Here is a 21,958-nt window from a genome sequence, read left to right as displayed (position 1 = left end):
TAAGCCTGGAAGAGCTGAGTGCTCTCTTCAACTGCTCCATAGGAATCTCTGGGTTCCCGTTCTTGAGCCAGCGCTGCCCAGATCCAGAGAGCTAAGGTCTGACTGTGGAGTATTTTGGTGTCAAGGTTTAGCCAAAGTCAGACATGCCCCTGGGAAGTCTTCAAAGGGCTTGGGGTCCACTGACACTTCCTCCTGCCCCTGGGCAGTGCCAGAGCCACCAAGAGCCGGGAGTTTGTGGGGGGACATGGAAGTGGGAATGTACTGCTTTCTTCCTTCTTTATCCCAGTGTCTTCTGTGCTGGGGCTGTGCTTTGCGTTACATCCATGTGGTAAGTCCTAGGGTCTGGATGAGCTAGGAAGGGAGGGACAAGATTGGAACCCCCTCCTCATCCTTCACATTCAGAAATGTGGGGAGAATCCCACATGGACTGGGAGAGTGAGTGGATTTAGGTGTAAGGGGTGGGGTGTGTGGTGCAGGAATGGGGGTTCCCTGTGGTGCTGAGAGCCAAGGAGCTTAAGAGATCTCCAGTATCCTAAGAATCTGGTGATTCCTGTCTGGATCCAGGGAGCCCCAGGGTGGCCTTTCTTTGCTCCTCAGTCATGGAAGCCACCAGGATCCACCCAGGGCAACCAATCTCCCTGCATGGACACAATCATCATCCCCTTCTCCCCTGGAGTTATCCACTGTCACCCCCAGTTTTATCCCATCATCCCTGGTGTTAACCTTGTCATTCCCAGTTACATCCTATCTTCCTTCTGATTCTAGTCCATTGTCAGAGACTGTTTTTCTCCCTTTTCGTCCCATTTTATCCTGTTCCCCCCATACACACACTATCCCATCATCCCCCTGTTTTTATCCCATTCCCCTCAGCTCTATCCCACTTGCCGTGTTTTAGGCCCTGGGAGATGTGGATGGGCCCCTCGGACAGGAGGAGCCATTCTCTGTCCTGTTGCCAAGCCTGCTCCCTCTGATGATCCACAAAACCCCCCCGGGGCCAAGCGGACCGAAGCAGGGGATATGGAACTCTGCTGTGACAGTGGCTCTGCTGTGACAGTGGCACATGAGTCATCGGGTGCCTGAGGATGTGGCACTTGAACTTGCTCCATCCCCGCCCCCGGGGCTGGGGCTCACCGAGTTCGTGATCTCCGGAGGGCACGGCCTTGATCCTGCTGCTGCCCATTTCTCAGGGATGCTCCTCGACTGCCAGCCTTGTCCTGCAGTTTCATCTCCCTTTTAGTTTTTGTTCCAACAATGAATGTCACAATTGCTTCTCAGCTCCTGGTTTCTAAATCCTTCCTTGTGTTGGCACCACCAGTGCAGACTGGTCCTCACCCCTGTTTTTCCATTCTGAGGGGTGAAGTGCTAATCTTGATGGATCCTGACAAGATTGTGAGGCTTCGGGGTTGACATTCTGGAATCTGGGACTGGGTCAGCTCATTGCAGGGGATGCAGGAGGAGGGGTGTTCAGGGAAGGTTTGGGTTCTGGGCATGTTGGGATGCAAGATGAAGGGGCTCTGGGAACACTGGAATGCCAGTGAAGGGGGCTCAGGGAAGATCTTGTTCCTGGGAGCACTCCCAGCCCTACTAAATGTGCAGGCCCCTCACTCTGAACTCTGCCAGTCCCAGGAGCACCCAGCACCCCATAGCCCTGGGAATATGGGGCTGGAGAACTGCGGGTCCCAGTTTCCCACCCTCGTGAAGCAATCCATGGGGAATGGGGGTTGGTTTGGACATCCCATTCTGCGATGTGCGTTTCCAGCCGTAACTGCCCCTAAAACATTAATGAGGGGCTTTTGTGTCGTGTTGTAGCCTAGGGGCCGAGACCCAGCCCAGGCAGGGGGGGATGATCTGATCCCAAAAAAATCCCGATCCAGCCCCGAGGAGGCCGTGACTCAGCCGTGACGGGGGCGGGCTGAGCTTCGCCGAGGGATCCGGGGGGGGGCCACCGGCTTATGCCCCCCATCCCAGCCGCTCCCGGCCATCCGCAGCCTCCGGAGCGAGTCCATCCCAGCAGCTCCATCACGGGAACCCCGATCCCGCGGGAGCTCCGCTTGCGCATCCCGGGAGATCCATCGCCCCTCCGCCCGGTGGGGCGAGCCCCCCGCCCCCGCCGAGCCCCCCCGGTTCGCCGCGTGCCGCGGTTGATCCCTCCCTTCCCGATGGACTCTCCCAGCGCTCCGTGTGTGCGGCGGAGGCTGCGGCGGTAGCGCTGGTACTCGGGGGCTGCTGTCGCGCCGTGTCGCTGCCGGAGCATCCTTCCTCGCCGGAGCATCCCCCCCTTGCCGACGCCGGGAAGGAGCTGGAGCTGGAGCGGGGCGAGGACTGAGCCAGGTAAGGGGGAACAAAACGGGTTTATACCCCACATCCCCCCTGCCCGCGGCGTTAATCGGAACCGCTGATGGATTCGGGGTTCGGCCTCCCCTTCCCACTTGCTGTGGCCATTTTGTACTGGAAAACATTCTCTGGAATCCGGCTCTGCCTTTGGATGTGCGTTTTTGGGGGGCTCCTGTCATCCCCCCACGCCGTCCTGTGGCCGCAGAACCGCCGGAGGGGATCGGGAATTCGCCGTAGGGATGGGAGGGAGGAACCGGCGGGTTTTGGGGTAGGGGTAGCAGGGGGGTGTTGAGGGGTGACCTTGGACACGTGCGATTTCCAATTCTTCCCCCTTGTCGCCATGTTCCTGGCGTTCCGCAGGGAGGCTGGGGGCTGCGGGGGAGGGGGGATGCAGACCCCCAGCGTGGGGCTCCCGGCGGTTTTGGGGTTGCATGGTTGCATAGATCCTTGGCTCTGCTTGGATGCGTGGCAGGAGGAGACAGATCCAGATTCGATAACCTTGTCCAGAGCTGTCCAACGCCACGACAGGGCTGCAGGGCCAGCAGCATGTTCAGCCTCTAGACAGGCATTTTTGGGGACCTCCTTGGCTCCTGCATTTCAGGGACTGTGGTCTATGGGATTTCTGGCTCTCTTTTGGGATCAAACCCCTGATCTCATACAGTGCTGGCTCCTGGCATCAGCCCGGCTGCTCAAGGCTACCTGGTTTGCATGGCCACTCTGTCACAGAGCCAGCGGTGACCTTGCTCCCCAGCCCATCCTCTTCCTTGCTGTGCACCCAGACTCCCCCTGCTCCCCCATTCATTCTCCCGGCCCCTAATACCTCCTGGTCTGTGGAATGCTGGCTCCACATTGGGAAGTTCCAAAGGGAACTGCAAGCTGGCTGAAGCAAAATGACCTTGGTCATGGATCAGCCCCTTCCAGGAGCCTCACAGGCCCATGGGATGCCCAGGGAGGGGGCTGGGGTCTCCTTCCAGCTGGAGGGGAGGAGATGGGGGTATTTGCCATTTTATCCTGTAAAATCACCTGCCTGGCTTGTCTCAGGAATGGGGGCCCATGCTGCGCCGCAGCCTCCCTCCCTCCAGGGTTTCCAAAGGGCTAAATTTAGCGTCCCTGCGTGCCCTGTCCCTTTGCTTGGGGAGGGGGGGGATACGTTGCCGGCTGCGTCCCTCTGCCCACAGCTCCTTCCCGCCTCACCAGTGACAAAAATAGCACTTGGAGGGGTCACGACGGCCCCTGCGGGTGGAGCAGCAGCATCGGGCTGGGGGGCTGCAGGTCCATCCCTGTCACGAGCTGAGCTGGGCTCTGTGCAGTGGGTGTGCGGACGCTGGGCTGGGGAAGAGGGGGTGGGATGCCGGTTTGTAAGGGGACAAGGGGATGCCACCTCCAGGTATCTGGATGCCCCTCTCCTCCCCCAGGGCTGGACCCCAGGGGACCCTTGGTACCCCCCGCCCCCATTGGCCTGGTCAGCATCTGCCGGTGCTGGCATTTCCCACAGTAAATCCTGCCTGGGAGCTTCTGCAGTGAGCGTGGCCTGGCACACAAGGGTCACTGTCACTCAAGAGACTCTCCCCGCAAGGGATCCTCTGAGGGGCTCTTGTAGCAGGCCTTGAGCTACCCACCCAGGGCACTGGTGGTGGCATTGGGTTTGGAGACCTCCATGCCCTCAGGGGCTGATCCCCTCATCCTCCCTGTGGTGCCCAAGGAAATGGGTGGCTTCAGTCCAGACCTGCTGATGGCCTTGCTTTTTGGGGTGACTTGCAGTCCTGGGGGGATGGACTGGTGACGCTCAGGGGCAGCCGTGCCTCTGATGTCCCCCCAGCTCCTCCCCCTGTCTTTTGGGAAGAATGCAGAAGGGATGAATCCAGGGGGACTGAGGGGGTCCCAGTGAACCGTGGGGGCTGGAGTCCCCCAGGTGAGGGGAAATGGGCTGGCATGGAGCCAGTGTCTCTCAGCCTGTCCCCACTCCACCCCCCACTGCGCCCTGTGGTGACTTGCTTGCCACTTCACCAGGGGGACCCCAAATCCTCTTGTTTCCATCTGAGACAGAGAAAAAGCGCAAGGTGGAACGCAGGGCCACTACCACTCAACCTCAGCCCTGGTTGTGTCTGGGCTTCCCAGGTCCAGGCTGGCTTCCAGGGTCCTCTCACACCCTGCTCCACGGATGGGTAGCACCGTCACCCCTCTCCCCGCACTCTGGGCCTGAGGGCACAGCCCCTGAAGCAAAGACACCCCCTCCACCCCCAGCGCCCTGTCTGATCCCACCGGCACCATGGACGAGTCGTTCCGGGACCGGACCGCGTTCATCCGTGGCGCCAAGGACATTGCCAAGGAGGTGAAGAAGCACGCAGCCAAGAAGGTGAGCCGGGGCATGGACCGAGTGCAGGATGAGTACACCCGGCGCTCTTACTCCCGCTTCGAGGAGGAGGAGGATGATGAAGACTACGCGCCCCAGGATGGCTACTACCGGGGAGGCGAGGGGGCCAACGAGGAGGAGGGGGTGTCCAGTGACGCCACCGAGGGCCACGACGAGGAGGATGAAATCTACGAGGGCGAGTACCAAGGGATCCCCCGACAGGAGTCGCTGAAGGGGGGGGAGCGCCTGGGGGCCGTGGCAGCTGCCGGCACTTTTGATGACAGCGAGGGGCAGCGGAGGAAGGACAGAGAGGAGCTGGCGCAGCAGTACGAGCTCATCCTGCAGGAATGCGGTCACGGCCGCTTCCAGTGGACCCTCTACTTTGTCCTGGGCCTGGCCCTCATGGCTGATGGCGTCGAGGTCTTTGTGGTGGGCTTTGTCCTACCCAGTGCCGAGAAGGACATGTGCCTCTCTGACTCCAACAAGGGCATGCTGGGTGAGGAGCAGGGCACGGGCGGCATGGGATGTGGGAGTCATGGATAGTGGACAGTCATGGGATAGCGGGGAGAGGAGGGCCAGGGTGACATGGAGGGGCACTGGGAGGTGTGGAGAGATGTGGGGGAGTCCCATGGGGATATGGGGATACAGAGAGACATGGGCAATGTAGGGGAACACGAGGACGTGTTGGGAGGGCAGAGAAGCACAGAAGGGTGGGGATGCAGGGAGCTGGGGATGGAGAAGGACATGGGGGCTCAGGGAGATGTAGAGGGTCATACAGGCTATGGGAGAGCACAGGAAGGATTGAGAGGCAATAAGGCCATGAGGTATGGGGTCCAGGAAGGGATATAGGGACAAGGAGGCATGCAGGACCCCCTGGGCATAGGGCTCCCGCCATCCTCCTCCCAGTCCCACACCGGGCCCCACATGAGCAATGGTGAGGGGCAGCTGCGGGGAGGGAGCTCAGAAACTTGGGCTGATTAGTGGATGCTGAGACCAGTTTGGGGGACCATGGGGGGCTTTGTTCAATTGCTTACCCCTTCTCTGTGATGCCTGCCAGATCTCCAAATCCCAGGGGGTACCAGTGCCCCCTATCCCTGAGATCTGGCAATCTTGGGATGGGGAAGGGGCAGGGGAAGGGGGTCCTGGGGGCGCATCTGAGTGCCCCACAGTCCCTGAGCAGAACAGGGGAACAAGCCCCACCACCCATTCACATGGGATTCTGTCCCCTCCCTTCAAGAGGACCCAGCATCTCAAGGAGAGGGTTCCTGGCTACGCCCTACCCTGAGTGCCGAGGATGCTCTCCCTCCTCCAGGTGACTTGGGGTGCAGGTCTTGGCATCCCCCAGGACTGACCTTGCTGTGTGTCCCCCTCCCCAGGACTCATCGTGTATCTGGGCATGATGGTGGGCGCATTCGTGTGGGGCGGGCTGGCCGACCGGCTGGGCCGAAGGCAGTGCCTCCTCATCTCCCTCTCCGTCAACAGCGTCTTCGCTTTCTTCTCCTCCTTCGTCCAGGGCTATGGCACCTTCCTCTTCTGCCGCCTGCTCTCGGGTGTGGGGTAAGGGGGGCCCAGCCATGGAGAGACCCCCAGAGCAGGGGCTGATCTCCCCGCCATGTGCAGTGGGGCGGGGGGTGATGCCATTCCCTCCCCTCCATCCCCAGCATTGGTGGCTCCATCCCCATCGTCTTCTCCTACTTCTCGGAGTTCCTGGCACAGGAGAAGCGCGGGGAGCACCTGAGCTGGCTCTGCATGTTCTGGATGATCGGGGGCATCTACGCTTCCGCCATGGCCTGGGCCATCATCCCTCACTATGGTAGGAGCCCTGGGCTGGTGGCGCACAGGGGGTGCGTCGGGGCTCGGCCCCACCACCATGTCCTGTCCCTGTCCAGGCTGGAGCTTCCAGATGGGCTCCGCGTACCAATTCCACAGCTGGAGGGTCTTTGTTCTCGTCTGCGCCTTCCCCTCAGTCTTTGCCATTGGGGCGCTCACCACAATGCCTGAGAGCCCACGCTTCTACCTTGAGGTGGGGGTCTGGGGGGGCATGGCTGTGTCCTGGGGGGAATCTGGAGCATGTCAGGGACCTGGAGTGGAGGGTGGCATGCGGGTCCCCAGGGAGAGACCCCCCAGGTGGGGACAGAGATGGGGCAACCCAGACAGGGACCCCCAGGGGTGGTGAGGCCTCCACAGGAAACCCCAGATGAGCTTTGGAGAGGGGTGGAACTGGGCAGGAACACCCAAGCGGATCATGGGATCCAGCCAGAGACCCCAGAGGGATGGGGAGACCCTGAGGAGGTGATGAAGATGGTGGAGGGATCCCTGGGTGGTTGGCAGGACCCAGGTGGGTGAAGGGACCACTGATGAGGTGGTCAGGGTCCAGGTCTGGGGTGTCCCAGGGTGACTTGTCCCTGCCCTCACAGAATGGGAAGCATGATGAAGCCTGGATGGTGCTGAAGCAGGTCCATGACACCAACATGAGGGCCAAGGGCCACCCTGAGAGGGTCTTCTCGGTAAGAAGCCCCAGGGCTGAGCCCTGGGGTCCCCATCACCCCAAGTGAGGGTGGGGCGTCCTCCAGGAGCAAAGGTGCAATTGCCATCTCCAGGAAAAGCACCACCCAGGGCATGCAGTGCTGCTGTAACAGCTGGGGAAACTGAGGCACAAGGTGGGACCCTGGTGCTTCCCTGTATCCCCAAACTGTCCCGCCCACAGGTTACCCACATCAAGACCATCAAGCGGGAGGACGAGCTCATCGAGATCCAGTCGGACACCGGGACGTGGTACCGGCGCTGGCTGGTCCGATGCCTCAACCTGTCCCAGCAGGTGAGGCCAGAGCTGCCCGGGGGTCTCTGTGCCCCATGTGCCTTCTGTCACCTCCCATGTCCTTGTCACCTCCCATGTCCCTCTGCAGGTCTGGAGCAACTTCCAGCAGTGCTTTGTGCCTGAGTACCGGCGGGTGACGCTAATGATGATGGCGGTGTGGTTCACCATGTCCTTCAGGTGCTGCAGGGTGGGACTGGGATGGGATGGACAGCACTGGATGGGGTGGGGTGGGGCAGGCTGTGATGGGATGGGGCAGCACTGAGTGGGATGAGATGGAACAAGCGTCACTGGGATAGTACAGACTGGCACTGGGAGCTTAGGGTTGGCCCTTGGAGCCCTGGGCCAGCACTGGGAATCCCAGGTGTGTGGTGCCTGCTCACCCATGTCTCTGCAGCTACTATGGGCTCACCGTGTGGTTCCCGGACATGATTAAGCACCTGCAGAGCATTGAGTATGCATCACGCACAAAGCTTTTCACACGTGAGAAGGTTCGGCACTTCACTTTCAACTTCACCCTGGAGAACCAAGTGCACCGTGGTGGGGAGTATTTCAATGACAAGTGAGTGAGGGGAGTCTGAGCCTGGGGTTGCTGAGCCTGGGGCTGATCGATACAGGTTTGGGGGGCATCTGGGGTCTCCCTTCTGTCCCCCTGTGCAGGTTCATGGGGCTGAAGATGAAGTCGGTGATATTCGAGGACTCGCTCTTTGATGAGTGTTACTTTGAGGACATCACTTCCAGCAACACCTTCTTCAAGAACTGCACCTTCATCTCCACTGTCTTCTACAACACAGGTGGGGAAATGGGATCCCTGGATAGATGGAGGGGATGACCCACCAGGGTGGCCCCCAGGGTTTTGATGGAGAAGAGGGCGAGCCACCATGTTAGAGAAGGGTCAGGAAAGCCCCAGTGGCATGATGGAGTTGGGGTGGGAGAGATAATGTGACCCCACCAGGGTGGTCCCCAGGGGAGTGGTGGAAAGGTGATTGACCCACCAGGTGGGAGGAGCCAGGCAGGTCTGCAGGGAGGTACGGTGAGCCCATGGCCCACTCTCCCCCCAGATCTCTTCGAGTACAAGTTCATCAACAGCCGGCTGGTGAACAGCACGTTCCTGCACAACAAGGAGGGCTGCCAGCTGGACTTCAGCGACGACAACAACGCCTACATGATCTACTTTGTCAGCTTCCTGGGCACCCTAGCTGTGCTCCCTGGAAACATCGTCTCAGCGCTGCTCATGGACAAGATTGGCCGCCTGCGCATGCTGGGTGGGCAACAGGACGGGCTCGGGGCAGCTGGGTGTGCCTTCAGTGGGGGTGGGGCTGGGGAACCCTGGAGGTGCTTTCTAGCCCCAAACCAGGCTCTTGAACTTCTTGACCCACCTTCCACCTGCTGGGTTACTTCATCACTATCACCTTTTCGGGACTACCCCGGTGTGTCACCCACCTCCATCACCCCTGTGGGGACCTTCCTGACCCTCCTCCCACCTGCTAGTCACCTCCACCTCTGTTGATCTCTTGGGGACCTCCCTGTCCCTCCTGGTGGGTCGGCCCTATCTCTCCCTCCTTTTTGGGACTGTCAGCCCCCTCAGTCCCACCTCCTGTCTCAGTTTCCCTGTGCTCTGATATCCGTGTGTCCCCCAGCCGGCTCCAGTGTCATGTCCTGCATCAGCTGCTTCTTCCTGTCCTTTGGGAACAGTGAGTCTGCCATGATTGCGCTGCTCTGCCTCTTTGGGGGGGTCAGCATTGCCTCCTGGAATGCGCTCGACGTGCTCACCGTGGAGCTGTACCCCTCTGACAAGAGGTGGGGGCCTGGAATGGAGGTTTTGGGTGCAAGGAGTGAGGTTTTGAGAGTTGAGTGGGAGGTTTCAATTGCCAGGGGGAGGTTCTGGGTGCAGGGTGGGAAGATTTAGGGGCTGGGTGCCAGGGGTGTGGAGGTTTTTGGGTGTCAAGTGGGAGGTTTTGAGTGCTGGAGGCAATATTTTGGGTGCCAGGTGGGAGAGTTTGGGTTCTGGGTGAGGCATGTTGAATCCCAGATGGGAAGTTTTGGATGCTGTGTGCCAGGCCTGAGGCACCAACTGCTGGGTACAGGTCATGGGGGTGCTGGGTGTCAGGTGCGGCCTGCCAGCCCTGGGCTGCCAAGTACTCATTTTGGGGTGCTGGATGCACATTTGAGGGTTTTGAGTTCCCATTTTGGAGTGCCGGGTGTCTGTTTCAGGCTTCCAGGTGCCTGTTTCAGGGTGCCACCTCTGCAGGTGCCCCCTGAGGCTGGGTACCCACCCTTTCCCCCTGGGGGACCCCCACCAACTCCAGCCCTCCCCATCCTCCCCAGGACGACGGCGTTTGGGTTCCTGAATGCGTTGTGCAAGCTGGCGGCCGTGCTGGGCATCAGCATCTTCACATCCTTTGTGGGCATCACCAAGGCTGTGCCCATCCTGTTTGCCTCAGCTGCACTGGCCCTCGGCAGCTCCCTGGCCCTCAAACTGCCCGAGACACGGGGGCAGGTCTTGCAGTGATGGGGGGCTGTGGAGAGGGAAGCCCCTCCCTGGGGCACCCCCCAAATCCAGCATTTCCCCCCCTCGTGCCCCTGGGATTAGTCGCGTTAGACACTGTGAAACGTCTTCTTGGAGCATTTGGGATCTTTTTCATTTGCACTTGGATCCCCCCACCCCAGATCCCCCTGTACCTCCAAAACCTCCCTGACGCCTCGAAATCCCCTTTGCCCCCAAAACTCAGCCCCAACTCCCTGACCACCCCCAACCTCCAATAACCCCCTCAGCCCCCGAGTTTCATTTCTTGGTGTCACTCCCTGTGTGAGTTGCTGCTCATTCCTGGAGGCTGTGGGACAAGGATTTAGGAGGGCCCTGGCATTGACAGGGGATGACACAGGCCCTCTGAACCCCATATCTCTGTACATCCCCCAAATCCCTGCCAAGCCAAGGAGGAGGATGATGAAGTCTCTGAGTGTGGGGGAGCCCCCCCTGTGCCTCAGTTTCCCCATCCCCGTGGAGGGCACCCAGCAGGGTCTCCTAAACCTCCACGGATTTGGGGGGACATCTGTGGGTAGGCTTTTGGGGAGCAAGAGCCAATTGGGGTGCCTCAGCAATGCCTCAGGGGGTCATAGGATAGTGGGGTGCAGGACACTTTGGGGGGTGCAGCAGTTGGGGGTGCAGAATCCCCTTGGGGCTGCCTGACAATTTTAGGGTGCCTCCTCGTAAAGCACATGCCCCCCTTCCCCTAGGATGACCCCACTTTTGAGTGCCCAACTTTCAGGGTGCAAAGCACAGCCCCCTCCAGCCCCAGCCCTTGGTTTCATTTGGCGTGCAGCAGCAGGGGACCCCCAAAACTGCCACTTAATGATTTTTAACTGATTTTTAAAGGATTTTCCCCATTAGAGGGAGGCTGGTGTGGGTGAGGGGGGGTGCAGGGGGCTCCCTTCACCCTCTTTTCCTCCTCCCAGCCCCTTTTCCCTCCCTGTATCCCCATGTCCCTCCCAGATCCCCTTTTAACCCCTCCACCGAAATATTCCCCTGCACTCCCTTTTGCCTCTCCTGAGCCCAAAACCACCAGCGGTTTGCAAAGCACAAACAGCCCCTACCCCCAAAAAAATCGGGGTACAAGGGGTCCCCAGTGCTGTGCCCTCCTCAAAAGAAATCGGGGTTCAGGGGGCCCAGTGCTGTGCCCCCTCAAAACTTGGGGTTTAGGGGGTTCTCTCATGCTCTGCCCCCCCACCCCATCAGCCCCACAGGGCTGGGGAGGGTTGGTCAGAGCCACCCGGGAGCACCCCTGTCCCCAGGGCAGCCCCCTCCCATTCCAAGCAGCCCCCGTGTGCTTTGCCCCTCTTTGGTGTAGCTGGTCCTTGGGGCCCCCCCGGCCCCCCTGTAGCTCTGTCGTGCCGTGCTGTAGTTTCAGGTGTTTGTAAATTAATTAAAATGGAAAAAAAACACCCCAAAAAACCCACAAAATTACCCAAATCCTCATCCCCGCCAAAGGGTTCTCCAGACTCAGCTGCCCTCAAAACACGTTTATTTAAATTGATTCAGACATTAAATGGGAGGGACACCCCAAAAATCCCCCCCAGAGCGGGAACAGGGAGGGGCGGTTGGGTGGGTGAGGGCTGGGGGTGATGGAGAGTCTGGGGGTGGTATGGCGCGCGGGGTCAGGGCAGAGCCTGATGGGGATGGGGTGCCACCCCCATTACTTTTGCCCCCCTCTCAACTCCAGGCTCCGTCTGCTGTGCTGACACCGGGGTGGGGGGTCCCGGGAGCCTCATGCTGTTCCTGGGCGGCTTCTGGGGCTGTCACTGCTGCCCCGGCGCCACCTCCTCCTCCTCCCTGTCCCCGCGGCGTTGCTCCCGCTTGGAGCCCCCCAGGCAAGGGGGTGCGGGGGGGGCGTGGGGGTCACTCTGCCACTGCTGGGGGGTGCGGGCGATGACCTGCAGGGCGTGCAGGGGTCCAGCCAGCTCTGCCCGCAGCGCCTCATGCACCAGGCGGTGCCGCTGGAGCAGCGAGAGCCCCGCGAAGCGCCCGCTCACCACCAGCACCCCGAAATGCGTCTCGGCGCCGGGGGGGCCTCCGTGGCGGGGGGAGTCGTCCCGCACCTCCAGGTGCGTGGGCTGCAGGGCCGCCGTCAGCTTGGCGCGGATAGTGCGGGCCAGGGGTCCCCCCGCGCCCCCCATGGCCACTCCAGCGGCCGCCAGGAGGGGACCCCGCATCGGAGAAGGACTGCAAGAGAGAGGGGGAATTTGGGGGGCTGCAGAGAGAGAGGCCCCCTCTACCCTCCGTGGCCGCCAGGAGAGGACCCGGCATCGGAGGAGTTAGAAGACGTTTGGGGGAGCTAAAAGGGAGAGAAAGGCTCGAGGAGAGGGCAGTGGGGGGGGACAGGGATTGAGACTGAAGGTCTCTGGAGGATCCCACATGGAAAGTGGGGATGGCAGGAGCGGGGAACATGGCACGGAGGGATGAGCTGGGGGGGACTCTGCCAGGTCAGCAGCTGCTACTGGGGACAGCGGAAGGGGGAACAAGGGGGTGCTGGGGGCGGCGAGTCTGGGGAGCCCTGCGAGACCATCTCCTGCCCCGGGAATGGCAGAGGGGGGCGCAGGGCGATGCCCCCGGAAGCCTTCGCGCTCGGAGGCATCAGAGCAGGAGAGAAGGGCCTGACACCCCTCAGCCCTCCCCAAACCGGGGGAGCACCCAGAGCCCCCCTATCCCCCGTGCAACCCACGGCAGGTACGCCCTTATCGTTCCACAGGAAGGATCCTCGGGACTACCAGATCCTCCCACAGTCCACTGGGGTCCCAGTGCTGCTCGGGAGCCCCCGATCCCCCTCGGGCCTCTCCCCGGTTCTCACCACCCGCTCCGGTCACGCCGCCCCGGGATCGCCCCGCCGCCGTCACGTGATCTCTCCGCCCAATCCCCGCCGCGAAACCCGCAGATGGCCGTAGGCCACGCCCCCACCCCGAGCCCGCCCCTTTATCCTAATATGGCGTGTGTGGGCGGAGCCGGAGGTGTGTGGGCGGAGTCATGTGTGCGCGGGGGACGCGGGGGACACGGGGGGACTGTTGGTGGCCGAGCGTCCCGTGGCATCCACCACCCAGCATGGCAGCGTTGGAGACCTCTCGGGGTCTCTGCACAGAGCTCAGGAGTGTCCCGCTCCACCTGCTTTTGGATTCTTTTAGGCCCCAGCTGCCCAGCCCCAGAGCAGGTGCTTGCGGATGGGATTTATCCACATGCCAGTATCCTGGGAAACTGCTCACAGCGGTGGGATCTCTGTGGGATTTTGGTTGTACATTTGAGCCAGGTGGTTCCCTCTCCACCCCTCTCAATGTCTTCCAGGTACAGGAATAAGATATCCAGTTCTCTCAATATCTGTCACTCTCCAGGACCTCCCAGGCTCTCCAAGGGACGGAGAGGGAAATCTCTGCAATGGAGAATCCCAGAGGATAAGTGTGACTGGACACCACCATGGGTTTTCCCATCTCTCTGCTCGCAGAGCCAGGAGGGGGAGTGCTCTGCAGCTGGGCTGCACACCGTCAGGTGCTGATGGGATGGGAGCCTCCATGGATTTCTGGCAGCACTCTGCATTCTCAACCTTGTTTCTCCCAGAGCCTGGAGAAACCTCAGGATGGGCAGTTCTGAGAGACTCCATGTCCACCTCACCCACCGCTTGTGTGTACAGTTGGGAAGTCTTGGCTCTCCCTGTCTTCTCCCTTCCCCTCCCCACTGGAATTTGCCTTTTGGGATCAAAAATCCTACCGGCTATTTTTAAAGTGCTGTCGGAGCCCACTCAGTTCCCGCTCCCAGTGACAGATCTGGCTGTCAGAATCTTCAGCTGTTTTTTGCTCCCTCTGCTCCAAGTCCGGGTGGTAACAGCCGGGATTCTCTCCTCATTCTCACCCAGAGCCGGACCCAGGCCAGGGACCAGGATTTTCCTCTGGAGGGTCTAGGGGAATTTGGTGCCCATCCTGTGGCATTTACCGGGGTAAGTGGACTGCTGGTATCCTTGGCAGAGGTGTGAGGATGGAGGGATGGGATTTATGCTAACCATGACATAGAAAGAAGAGTGCATCCTTTGGAATTGATTGTCCACATGGCCCATCCTGCAAAGAAGAGGGATCCACTTTTCCAGCTCTCTGGCAAATGATACTTTCCTCAAATATTTCTCTTCCTACCCTAGTCCCAGTGCTGTAGCTCTCCTGGGCTCAGGTGGGCACTAGTCTTTGCTCCCTGCAGAGCAGAGCTGGGTATGAAAAACAGCAGGAACTTGGTTTAGGAGGCAAAAGGCTTTCCTGAATATGTTCCCAAAGGGATTTGTGGGTGCTGGAATGCTGAAGGACCAACTTCCCATCCCTGTCCTCCTCCATGGCCTCTGGAATGAACCTGAAAAATCCTGGTGTGGGCATTCCTGACCATTCCTCTTCTCTGCAGGGAGCAGGGGCTGGTGCAGCTACTTTTTGCACCTGTGTAGGTGGGATTTCAGGAGTGCAGCCAGCATGGTCTGGCAGTCATCAGTCCCTGGGGACATTGGCCACCAGTCCCTGGGGACACTGATCATCGATCCCTGGGGACATTGGCCAACTTTGGCCCGTCCAATGTTTATGTTCAGGACTTGGCTGTACCCCAGAAGGGGAGGCTGTGACAGAAAATGCTGGAAAAGTATTCCCTGTCAGGAAACATCCCATTCCCTATTGGACACATCCCACAGGGAAAAGCATGTTTCTTTTCCGCAGGGACTCACTCCTGGGGGGTGCAGGCAGGGGGTACCCAAGGAGGAAAACCTATAGAGCTCCAGGGAAGCTCCCATGGGTGACATGACCCAACAGTCAGCAGGGTTTGGGGACTCCCAGCTCCTCCTGGAGCTCCTGTGCCCCACCTTCTCCACACTCCGGCTGTTGTTCCCAGCTGGATCAGAGCCCAGCTAAATTTAGGAGGATCGATTTCAACCCCCGCCTCTGCCCTGCACGGGAAAGGACGGAGCAAAGGTGACCAGGGACGAAGAGCCACAGGGGGCTCCACTCCCTGGCCCCTGGACGGGCTTGTGGAACCGCGGATTTTATCAGGCTGTGAGGCCATGGAGGAGCCCAGGGAGGCTGGAATTTTCCTGGGTCATCCCATGGGTCTCTCTGGCTGTCACTCGGGGCAGAGCTTGTGACAAGGACACCCATGTGTCCTGCAGGGAAGGAGCTCCCAGCACTGGGAGCCAGGTCACTTCCTGAGGAGGCTGATACAGGTGAGTGGGGCAGTGGGAAAGCAGGAATGAGGGTCCAAGGACATCGCTGGCACCCAGGGATGCTTCAGGCTCTGATCCCACATGTGGTGTCCCCAGAGTGAGGGAGGAGTGAAATGCTCAGTATCACCACTGTGATGAAACAGCTCAAGCAGCAACAGGGGAGGTTTAGGTTGGATATCAGCGAAAATTTCTTCATGAAAAGGGTGGTCAAGTCCTGGCACAGGCTGTCCAGGGCAGAGTTCAAAGCTGTGTGAATGTGCCACTTGGGGACAAGTGGTGGCCTTGGAAGTGCTGGGTTGGACTTGCTGCGGGGCCCCTCTTAGTCCTGTCTGCTGGTCTCCCTCCAATCCCCTCCTCTGCTTCCAGGGGAGCTGCTGAACGAAGCTGGGATCTGCTGGTGGGTGAGAGACCCCCCTGACTCCGCATGGATGGGAATGGGGAGACCCACCCACAGTAGGAGCCCAGGGCAGCCAGAAAACTCTGGCCTCTTCCTCCGAGCTTTCCTGCTCCTTCTCCTCTGCAGACATGGTAAGGATCCGCATGGGCAGAGCTGTGCCCTGTAAAAACCAGGAGACAAGTGCTTCCAGGAAGAATCTCCATGAGAATCTAGAGCAGGCTGGATGGTGGGAGGTGGTGGGGGGGAGGAGAGACTGCCCTTCCCCAACCCATCCCCTCTCCCAGGGAGCCGTCCTGTCTCTCCCAGTCTCTTCCCAGTGCAAGATCTTACGCTGCAACTCAGAGTATGTGGCGGCGACACTGCACCTGCGCGGCCCCGACCGTGGTGCTGCGTTCTGCACCGCGCTCCGCTCCTACTCCCTGTGCACCCGGCGCACCGCCCGCACCTGCCGTGGGGACCTGGCCTTCCACTCCGCTGTGCACGGCATTGAGGACCTCATGATCCAGAACAACTGCTCCAAGGAAGGGCCCACAGCCCCACCACGGCCCCGGCCCCCGGCCCCCAACCCCCATGGCTTTGAGTCGCTCGACATTTGTGATTACGAGCAGAGTTTCCTCTACAAGCATGGCCGCCCCCCTAGTTTCCAGCACTGTGCTGCCTTTGGGGACCCCCACATCCGCACTTTCCATGATGATTTCCACACGTGCAGGGTGGAGGGCTCCTGGCCGCTCTTGGACAACGATTACCTGTTTGTGCAAGCCACCAGTTCACCAGTGGCCAAGGGGTCCAATGCAACTGTCACCAGCAAGGTAACATTAGCACACAGGCTGGGCAGTGAATCCACAGTCATGGGGCCTCCCATACTTCCCAAAATCCTTGGAACCGCTTCAAACCCAGGGGGGAAGAGGAAGGAGGGACAACAGTGGTAAAGGTTGTTGAGGGGACCCTCAAATACTCCTGTTGCTGTCAAGGTGACTGTGGAGTCCACGGGGTACCTGGGGGAATCTTGTGGTCCATGGGATACCTGAAGGAATCTTGCTGGGTTTGGCTTCACCTGAGTTTTCCATTGCTTAAGTGGTGTTAAAAAAAGAAGGAAAGAAGGAAAGATTGTTGTTATCCCAAAAGCACTGTGGCAGGGGTGGTTTGAGGATGGATAGGTGCGGTGGGACCTGCATCCTGGGATACCCTGAACACCTGGGATGAGGACATGGCCACCATGCTCATCTCCCTCCTGTCCTGTTCCCCACAGCTGACCATCATATTCAAGAACATGAAGGAATGCATTGACCAGAAGGTCTACCAGGCCGAGCTGGACAACGTTCCAGCAGCCTTCCAGGACGGCTCTGTGAACGGGGGCACGCGTCCAGGTGGGAGCAGCCTGGTGATCTGGGAGCGCAGCCCCGGCCGGCACGTGGAGATCCGCGCCGACTACATCGGCACCACCATCGCTGTGCGCCAGGCTGGCCGCCAGCTGTCCTTCTCCATCCGTGCTGCTGAGGAGGTGGCCCGGGCCTTCACGGAGGAGCAGGACCTGCAGCTGTGCGTGAGCGGCTGCCCTCACAGCCAGCGCCTGTCCCGCAGCCCCCGCGGGCGCGGCCGTGTCCCTGCAGAAACAGCACAAGTGCTCTGCCGGGAGATACTGCCTGTGGAGGATGTCTACTTCCAGTCATGTGTCTTTGATGTGGTGACCTCGGGGGACACCAACTTCACCATGGCAGCGCACGCGGCGCTGGAGGATGCCCGGCTCTTCCTGTCTGATGCTGAGAAGCTTCACATCTTCCAAGCTGGGGGAGGCTGCCCACTCACCTCTCCATCGCCTCTTCTCCTCCTCTTCCTCCTCCCCTGTGGATTTTGGGCTGTTTTGTTGCACTTTTAACCCCTGCCTGCTCCATAGGGAACCCGTGAGGGCTGCTGGCTCCAAGCTGCAGCCAGGAGACATTCCTTACCTTGAAGGAGGTGTCTCCACAGCCACAAGGAATCAGAGATCCAGAAGAGGGGAGAGATGAACCCCTGGTTGGCACCCACTGATCTCACATGGATTGTGCAGCTGCTTCCACCTCCTCTCCTCAAGGCAGATCCAAACTTTTCTGTTCCATTGTGACACGTTCCTTTTCCCCTAAAGATGTGACATTGCAGTGCATCAAAGAAAAATAAACCTCCTGGGTTAGAAACCCCCTCTGTCCCTCAAAGCCTTTCCATAACTCATTTCCTACGTTTCTCCCGGTGTTAATCTGACAGAATTCCACTCAGGAAACCGGAAACCTACAGATCCAGAAATAATGAATTCAGCCCAAAGCCAAATTTTTAGCAGTAAAAAAAAAAAAAAAAAAAAAAAAAAAAAAAAAAAAGTAAAGGTTTTTTTTCTTTATGGATTTAGGACCCTTCACTTAGCTGCTCCCAAAGCAAAACGAGGCCACAAATCGGTTTGGGGAGCGTTGTGACCAAGAGGGAAACTTTTGGGTAGAAATCATCTGGTTTTGTCTATATGCTCCTCTTCCAGGATAAATAACAAGTGGATCTCCAGCAGAGGGAACTGTGGAGCTTGAGACCTATATCCGAGGCCACTGTTGCTATTTTTCCTTGTTTTCTTGGCACCTGTTGTGGACTCAATTTAGCAGGGTCTGGACTTGAGGCTGGTATCAGGTTTCACGGAGGACAAAACACCCCTCGGGAATTCTCCTCTATGGGCCCGGATTCTGTGTCACTGCTCAAATCCGACCCAAACTGGAGCTTTCGCTTGGAAAACAGAATTCCTGATGGCAAAGAGCCAGCTGGGCACACAGATGGACAGGGTACTGGAAGTTCTGCACCGTGGAAGGTGCAGAACTGCAGAAGGAAGGGCAAATTTCACGTATTTCAGAGGATTTCAGTAAAGCAGATGGAGTTCTACAGGAGAAATCTTTTCCATGGGGAAGACTGTTCTCTATTTTTTAATGAAGTATTAAAAACTTGGCCATCCCTGTCCCACAGAATTGCAGGAAGAGCTTGTGGAGTTGGGGGAAGGGGAATTGCAGCCCCTCCAGGCATGGAGGCTCCATCAGGAGAGGTTTTACAATTCATGTTTCAATACATTCAATACATGGGGTTTTCTCTCTCTTTATTTTTTTTTGTGCCAAGAGCACAAAGAATACATAGGAAATAATTTCATGGATATAATGGCAAATTCTCCCTTGGATGGGTATTCACAGCAAACAGTAACATGCAGGAGACCTGTTCCATGTCTTTTACTCTCCTCCTAGTAATCTCTGATGGGTTTGACATTAGAGGGGTCTATTTTTGAGTCCCCATTTCCTGTCATCTGTCTCTTCATGTCTTTGGGCAGCAGTGGCAGATGAGGATAATAATATCTCCTTCCTCCCCTGCTCCTTTGACACTGGAGCTTTGGGTGGACAAAATGAAGCAGGAATGAGGAAAGGAAAGCAGGCTGCTTCCTGATGTGTTCCACGTGTCCCTTTGGGAAGAAAATCATCTAGGGAGGAATAAAATCCTCTGGGGGGGGGGGGGTGTGTGTGTGTGTAAAATTCTCCATGAGGAGAATGTTCTCCATACAGATAAAATTTTCTGTAGGAGTGAAATCCTCAGGAGCAGCATTGATAATGCTGGAGCTCCTGGTAGAAATGGGATGGATTTGATGATGCAGAACCTAATTGTCCTTTAGCTGTTAGCCAGTTGAGCCATTCAACAAGAATTCCAGGGGGAAAGGAGGGTTCCCAATGGAACTAGACTTTCCCTCCTGAAGAGCCCGTCACCTGCACCACCAGGACTGGGCCTGGTGCTTTCCTTGTCAACTCTTTCTCAGGAGCCACCTCTAAAATATAGAGTGCAGCTCCTAAACTGAAAATATCAGGGAATTCTAAAGACATGCACCTGATTTGGAGAGCCCTGGTTCCAGGTTCAGCAGCTCCACCTGACCCAGAGTTACACTAGGAGTGGCCCAACACGGACACTTCTGACAACTGGATTACAACCTGGAGAAGCTGTTGCTGATGAATTATGGAATCATTAAGGTTGGAGAAACCTCTGAGATCATTAATCATTAACTCTCCCACAGCACTGCCAAGGCCACTACTGACCCATGATTCCAGGCACCACATTCCATTTGTTTTTCAACACCTCCAGGATGGTGCCTCCACCATTGCTCTGTTCCAATGCCTGCCCTCTCTACCCATGAACACAATTTCCCAAATATCCAACTAAACCTTCCCTTGAGTCCTCTTCCTCTGGTCCTGCCCCTTGGGAGACTACCCTGAACCCCCTCAGCTCCAACTACCCAGGCTGTGCACCTGGATGCTGAACCACCCAAAGTGGGTTCCTGGCACAGCTGGATGGAGTGGCTGGGGTGGTTTTTAGCAGGTGACATCAGCCAGGGAGGGAAAGGGTCGATCCAAAGTCCGTTGACGTCAGTGGAAACACACTTGTTGACATCAACAACTAGGATTGGCACCGATATTCTGCTCCTTTATTCAGGGTGGGGGAAGATGTCTGTTCTCTGCCTCAGTGCAGCTCTGAGAGAGCTTCTGTCTCCTTCACACTGAGGAGGAGCAATAATTTTGGGAATGGGCCAGGACCACCCCATGCTTGGCACATTTTCCCCACCTAGCTGAACCCCTGCCTGGCTATGGCTCAGGTTTGAGCCTCTGCAGGGTGTCCACAGGAGGTGGTGTCCCTGTGACAGGGTGAGGTGGTTGTCCTGTGACAGCAGGAGATGGTGGCCCTGTGACCTGCTGTGACACCCCCATACCTGCCCTGATCAGAGCCAGAGCTGCAGCCCCTCCGTGAGCTGCTCTGGGTGGGCCAAATCACCTTGTCCAGGGAGTATTGGCCAAAGTGCCCTCCTCCAGGGGACTAGACTCTGAATCACAGGGCCCATCTGAGCTGGAGATGCTCAGAACATGCCTGAGACACCCTCCCTGGAAGTGTTCACAGCCAGGAAAGTTCACAACAGCAAGGGAATAAGGAAATTTTCCTCTGCGACAGCCAAGACTGCTCCATGGCTGTGAGTGAGAGCTGGGGAATCTGGCCTGGGGAAGAGGAGACATGGATGGATGGATGGATGGATGGATGGATGGATGGATGGATGGATGGATGGATGGATGGAGAATTCTCTGCCATTCCTGGGAGAGCCTCTAGATGTCCACAGAACCCAGCACACAGGAAGGGCTCCAGCACAGCCCGACTTCCAGAGTGCCAGGATGGCCATCCTCACCCCAATCAATCAGGAATCACAGAATTCCAGACTGAATTTGGCTGGAAAAGACCTTAAAGATAATCTTGCACATGGCAAGGACACCTTCCAGAGACCAGAGGGCTCCAAGTCACACTTTTCTTCTCCAAGCTTGACACTCCCAGCTCTTGCTCACCACCTTGGAGCAGCTTTGGCTGCTGAAAATGAGGAAAAAAAAATCCGTATTCCTTAGGTGTCTGAGGGGCTCCAGTGGCTCTGCCAGCAGCTGGGGGAAGTCCCCCTCTCCCAGCTGAAGTGGAGCTGATGTCACTGCCTCTTCCTGCAAGAGCAGATGACAAACACGGGACTTTTCAGAACCAAGATCTGAAGTCCTCGTTGTTTATGGGTGGCTGAGCTCTTCTGGAGTTTCATCTCCCCCTCCCTGATCCAAAAATACCCTCTGGGCAGAACACAGGAAGAAATTCCACCCGGATGAAGAACTGACAGGCAGGGGGACTTCCACATCCCAGTCTCCAGTGGGAGCTGGAAAAGTGGGACTTCAGGGGGGGAAATCCTCCTGTGCAAGCCCTGAGAGGACTTGTCCCTGCTCAGGGAAGAAAAAAAAGAGGATCCCAATCCCTGTCCCTGGGTTACCTCAACACCGAAGTCAAAAGCCTCTGCTGGGGACGAAACAGCAAAAAAAGGGGAATTTTTGGGAATCCTCTGTGAGAATCTGCCCTGGGAGCTTTCCAAGTGTTCCTAGAAGATCTCTGAGGAGTGTCAAACCTCTGCACTTGGCGAACCTGCATAGCTGAGCATTCTCTGCCTCCAGCCAGGCATTAAGAGACCTTCCCTTCCACCTCCAAACCACTGCTGGAATTTAGGAACTGACCTGGCCCCGCTCTGGAGCCTCCACTCCTGAAAATCCCCAGCGTGTGACAGGCAGTTGCTTTCCAGGAGCCACCCTATATCCCATAGTCCCTTGTTTTCCAGCTGGGCTCTATTCCCAATGTTCCCTGTACACAAACAACCAGAGGAAATGCCTTTTCCACCCCAGCTCCCAACTGCACACACGGGACACTCTGTCCCCACGCTCCAGCCATTGTGGATCCCTCCCTGGCCCTCTCTCCCCCCCTTCCCAGCCTGGAATATGCTGGAAGAGACCATATAA

General features: G+C 58.1%; 3 protein-coding genes across 4 annotated transcripts; 2 read left to right on the top strand and 1 right to left on the bottom strand.

Annotated features, from left to right (window-relative positions):
* The first annotated feature begins 1,941 nt into the window (after positions 1–1,941).
* Positions 1,942–11,454, top strand: SV2A (synaptic vesicle glycoprotein 2A). Of its 2 annotated transcripts, XM_066337999.1 has the most exons (13): positions 1,942–2,331; positions 4,453–5,183; positions 6,064–6,244; positions 6,349–6,500; positions 6,577–6,710; positions 7,105–7,194; positions 7,395–7,505; positions 7,594–7,682; positions 7,900–8,064; positions 8,163–8,296; positions 8,564–8,767; positions 9,143–9,302; positions 9,831–11,454. In XM_066337999.1, the coding sequence occupies exons 2-13, from the start codon at positions 4,604–4,606 to the stop codon at positions 10,012–10,014; spliced, it is 2,184 nt and encodes a 727-aa protein (XP_066194096.1). In that variant the 5' UTR covers positions 1,942–2,331; positions 4,453–4,603; the 3' UTR covers positions 10,015–11,454. The 2 variants fall into 2 exon arrangements, with proteins under 2 accessions (XP_066194096.1, XP_066194097.1); XM_066338000.1 differs by lacking the exon at positions 8,564–8,767.
* A 53-nt stretch (positions 11,455–11,507) lies between these two features.
* On the bottom strand, positions 11,508–12,902 carry BOLA1 (bolA family member 1). The gene is made up of 2 exons (XM_066338001.1): positions 12,848–12,902; positions 11,508–12,222 (listed from the first exon to the last, which is right to left on the bottom strand). The coding sequence occupies exon 2, from the start codon at positions 12,210–12,212 to the stop codon at positions 11,799–11,801; it is 414 nt and encodes a 137-aa protein (XP_066194098.1). The 5' UTR covers positions 12,213–12,222; positions 12,848–12,902; the 3' UTR covers positions 11,508–11,798.
* Positions 12,903–14,218: 1,316 nt separating this feature from the next.
* On the top strand, positions 14,219–17,798 carry HJV (hemojuvelin BMP co-receptor). The gene is made up of 4 exons (XM_066337988.1): positions 14,219–15,226; positions 15,593–15,754; positions 15,930–16,432; positions 16,873–17,798. Exons 1-4 carry the CDS (start codon positions 15,160–15,162, stop codon positions 17,497–17,499), a joined length of 1,359 nt encoding a protein of 452 aa, XP_066194085.1. The 5' UTR covers positions 14,219–15,159; the 3' UTR covers positions 17,500–17,798.
* Positions 17,799–21,958: the final 4,160 nt, after the last annotated feature.

This window comes from Sylvia atricapilla, chromosome 30 (assembly GCF_009819655.1).
Source record: "Sylvia atricapilla isolate bSylAtr1 chromosome 30, bSylAtr1.pri, whole genome shotgun sequence".
NCBI lineage: Eukaryota > Metazoa > Chordata > Aves > Passeriformes > Sylviidae > Sylvia > Sylvia atricapilla.
This window is presented reverse-complemented; position numbering and strand designations above follow the sequence as displayed.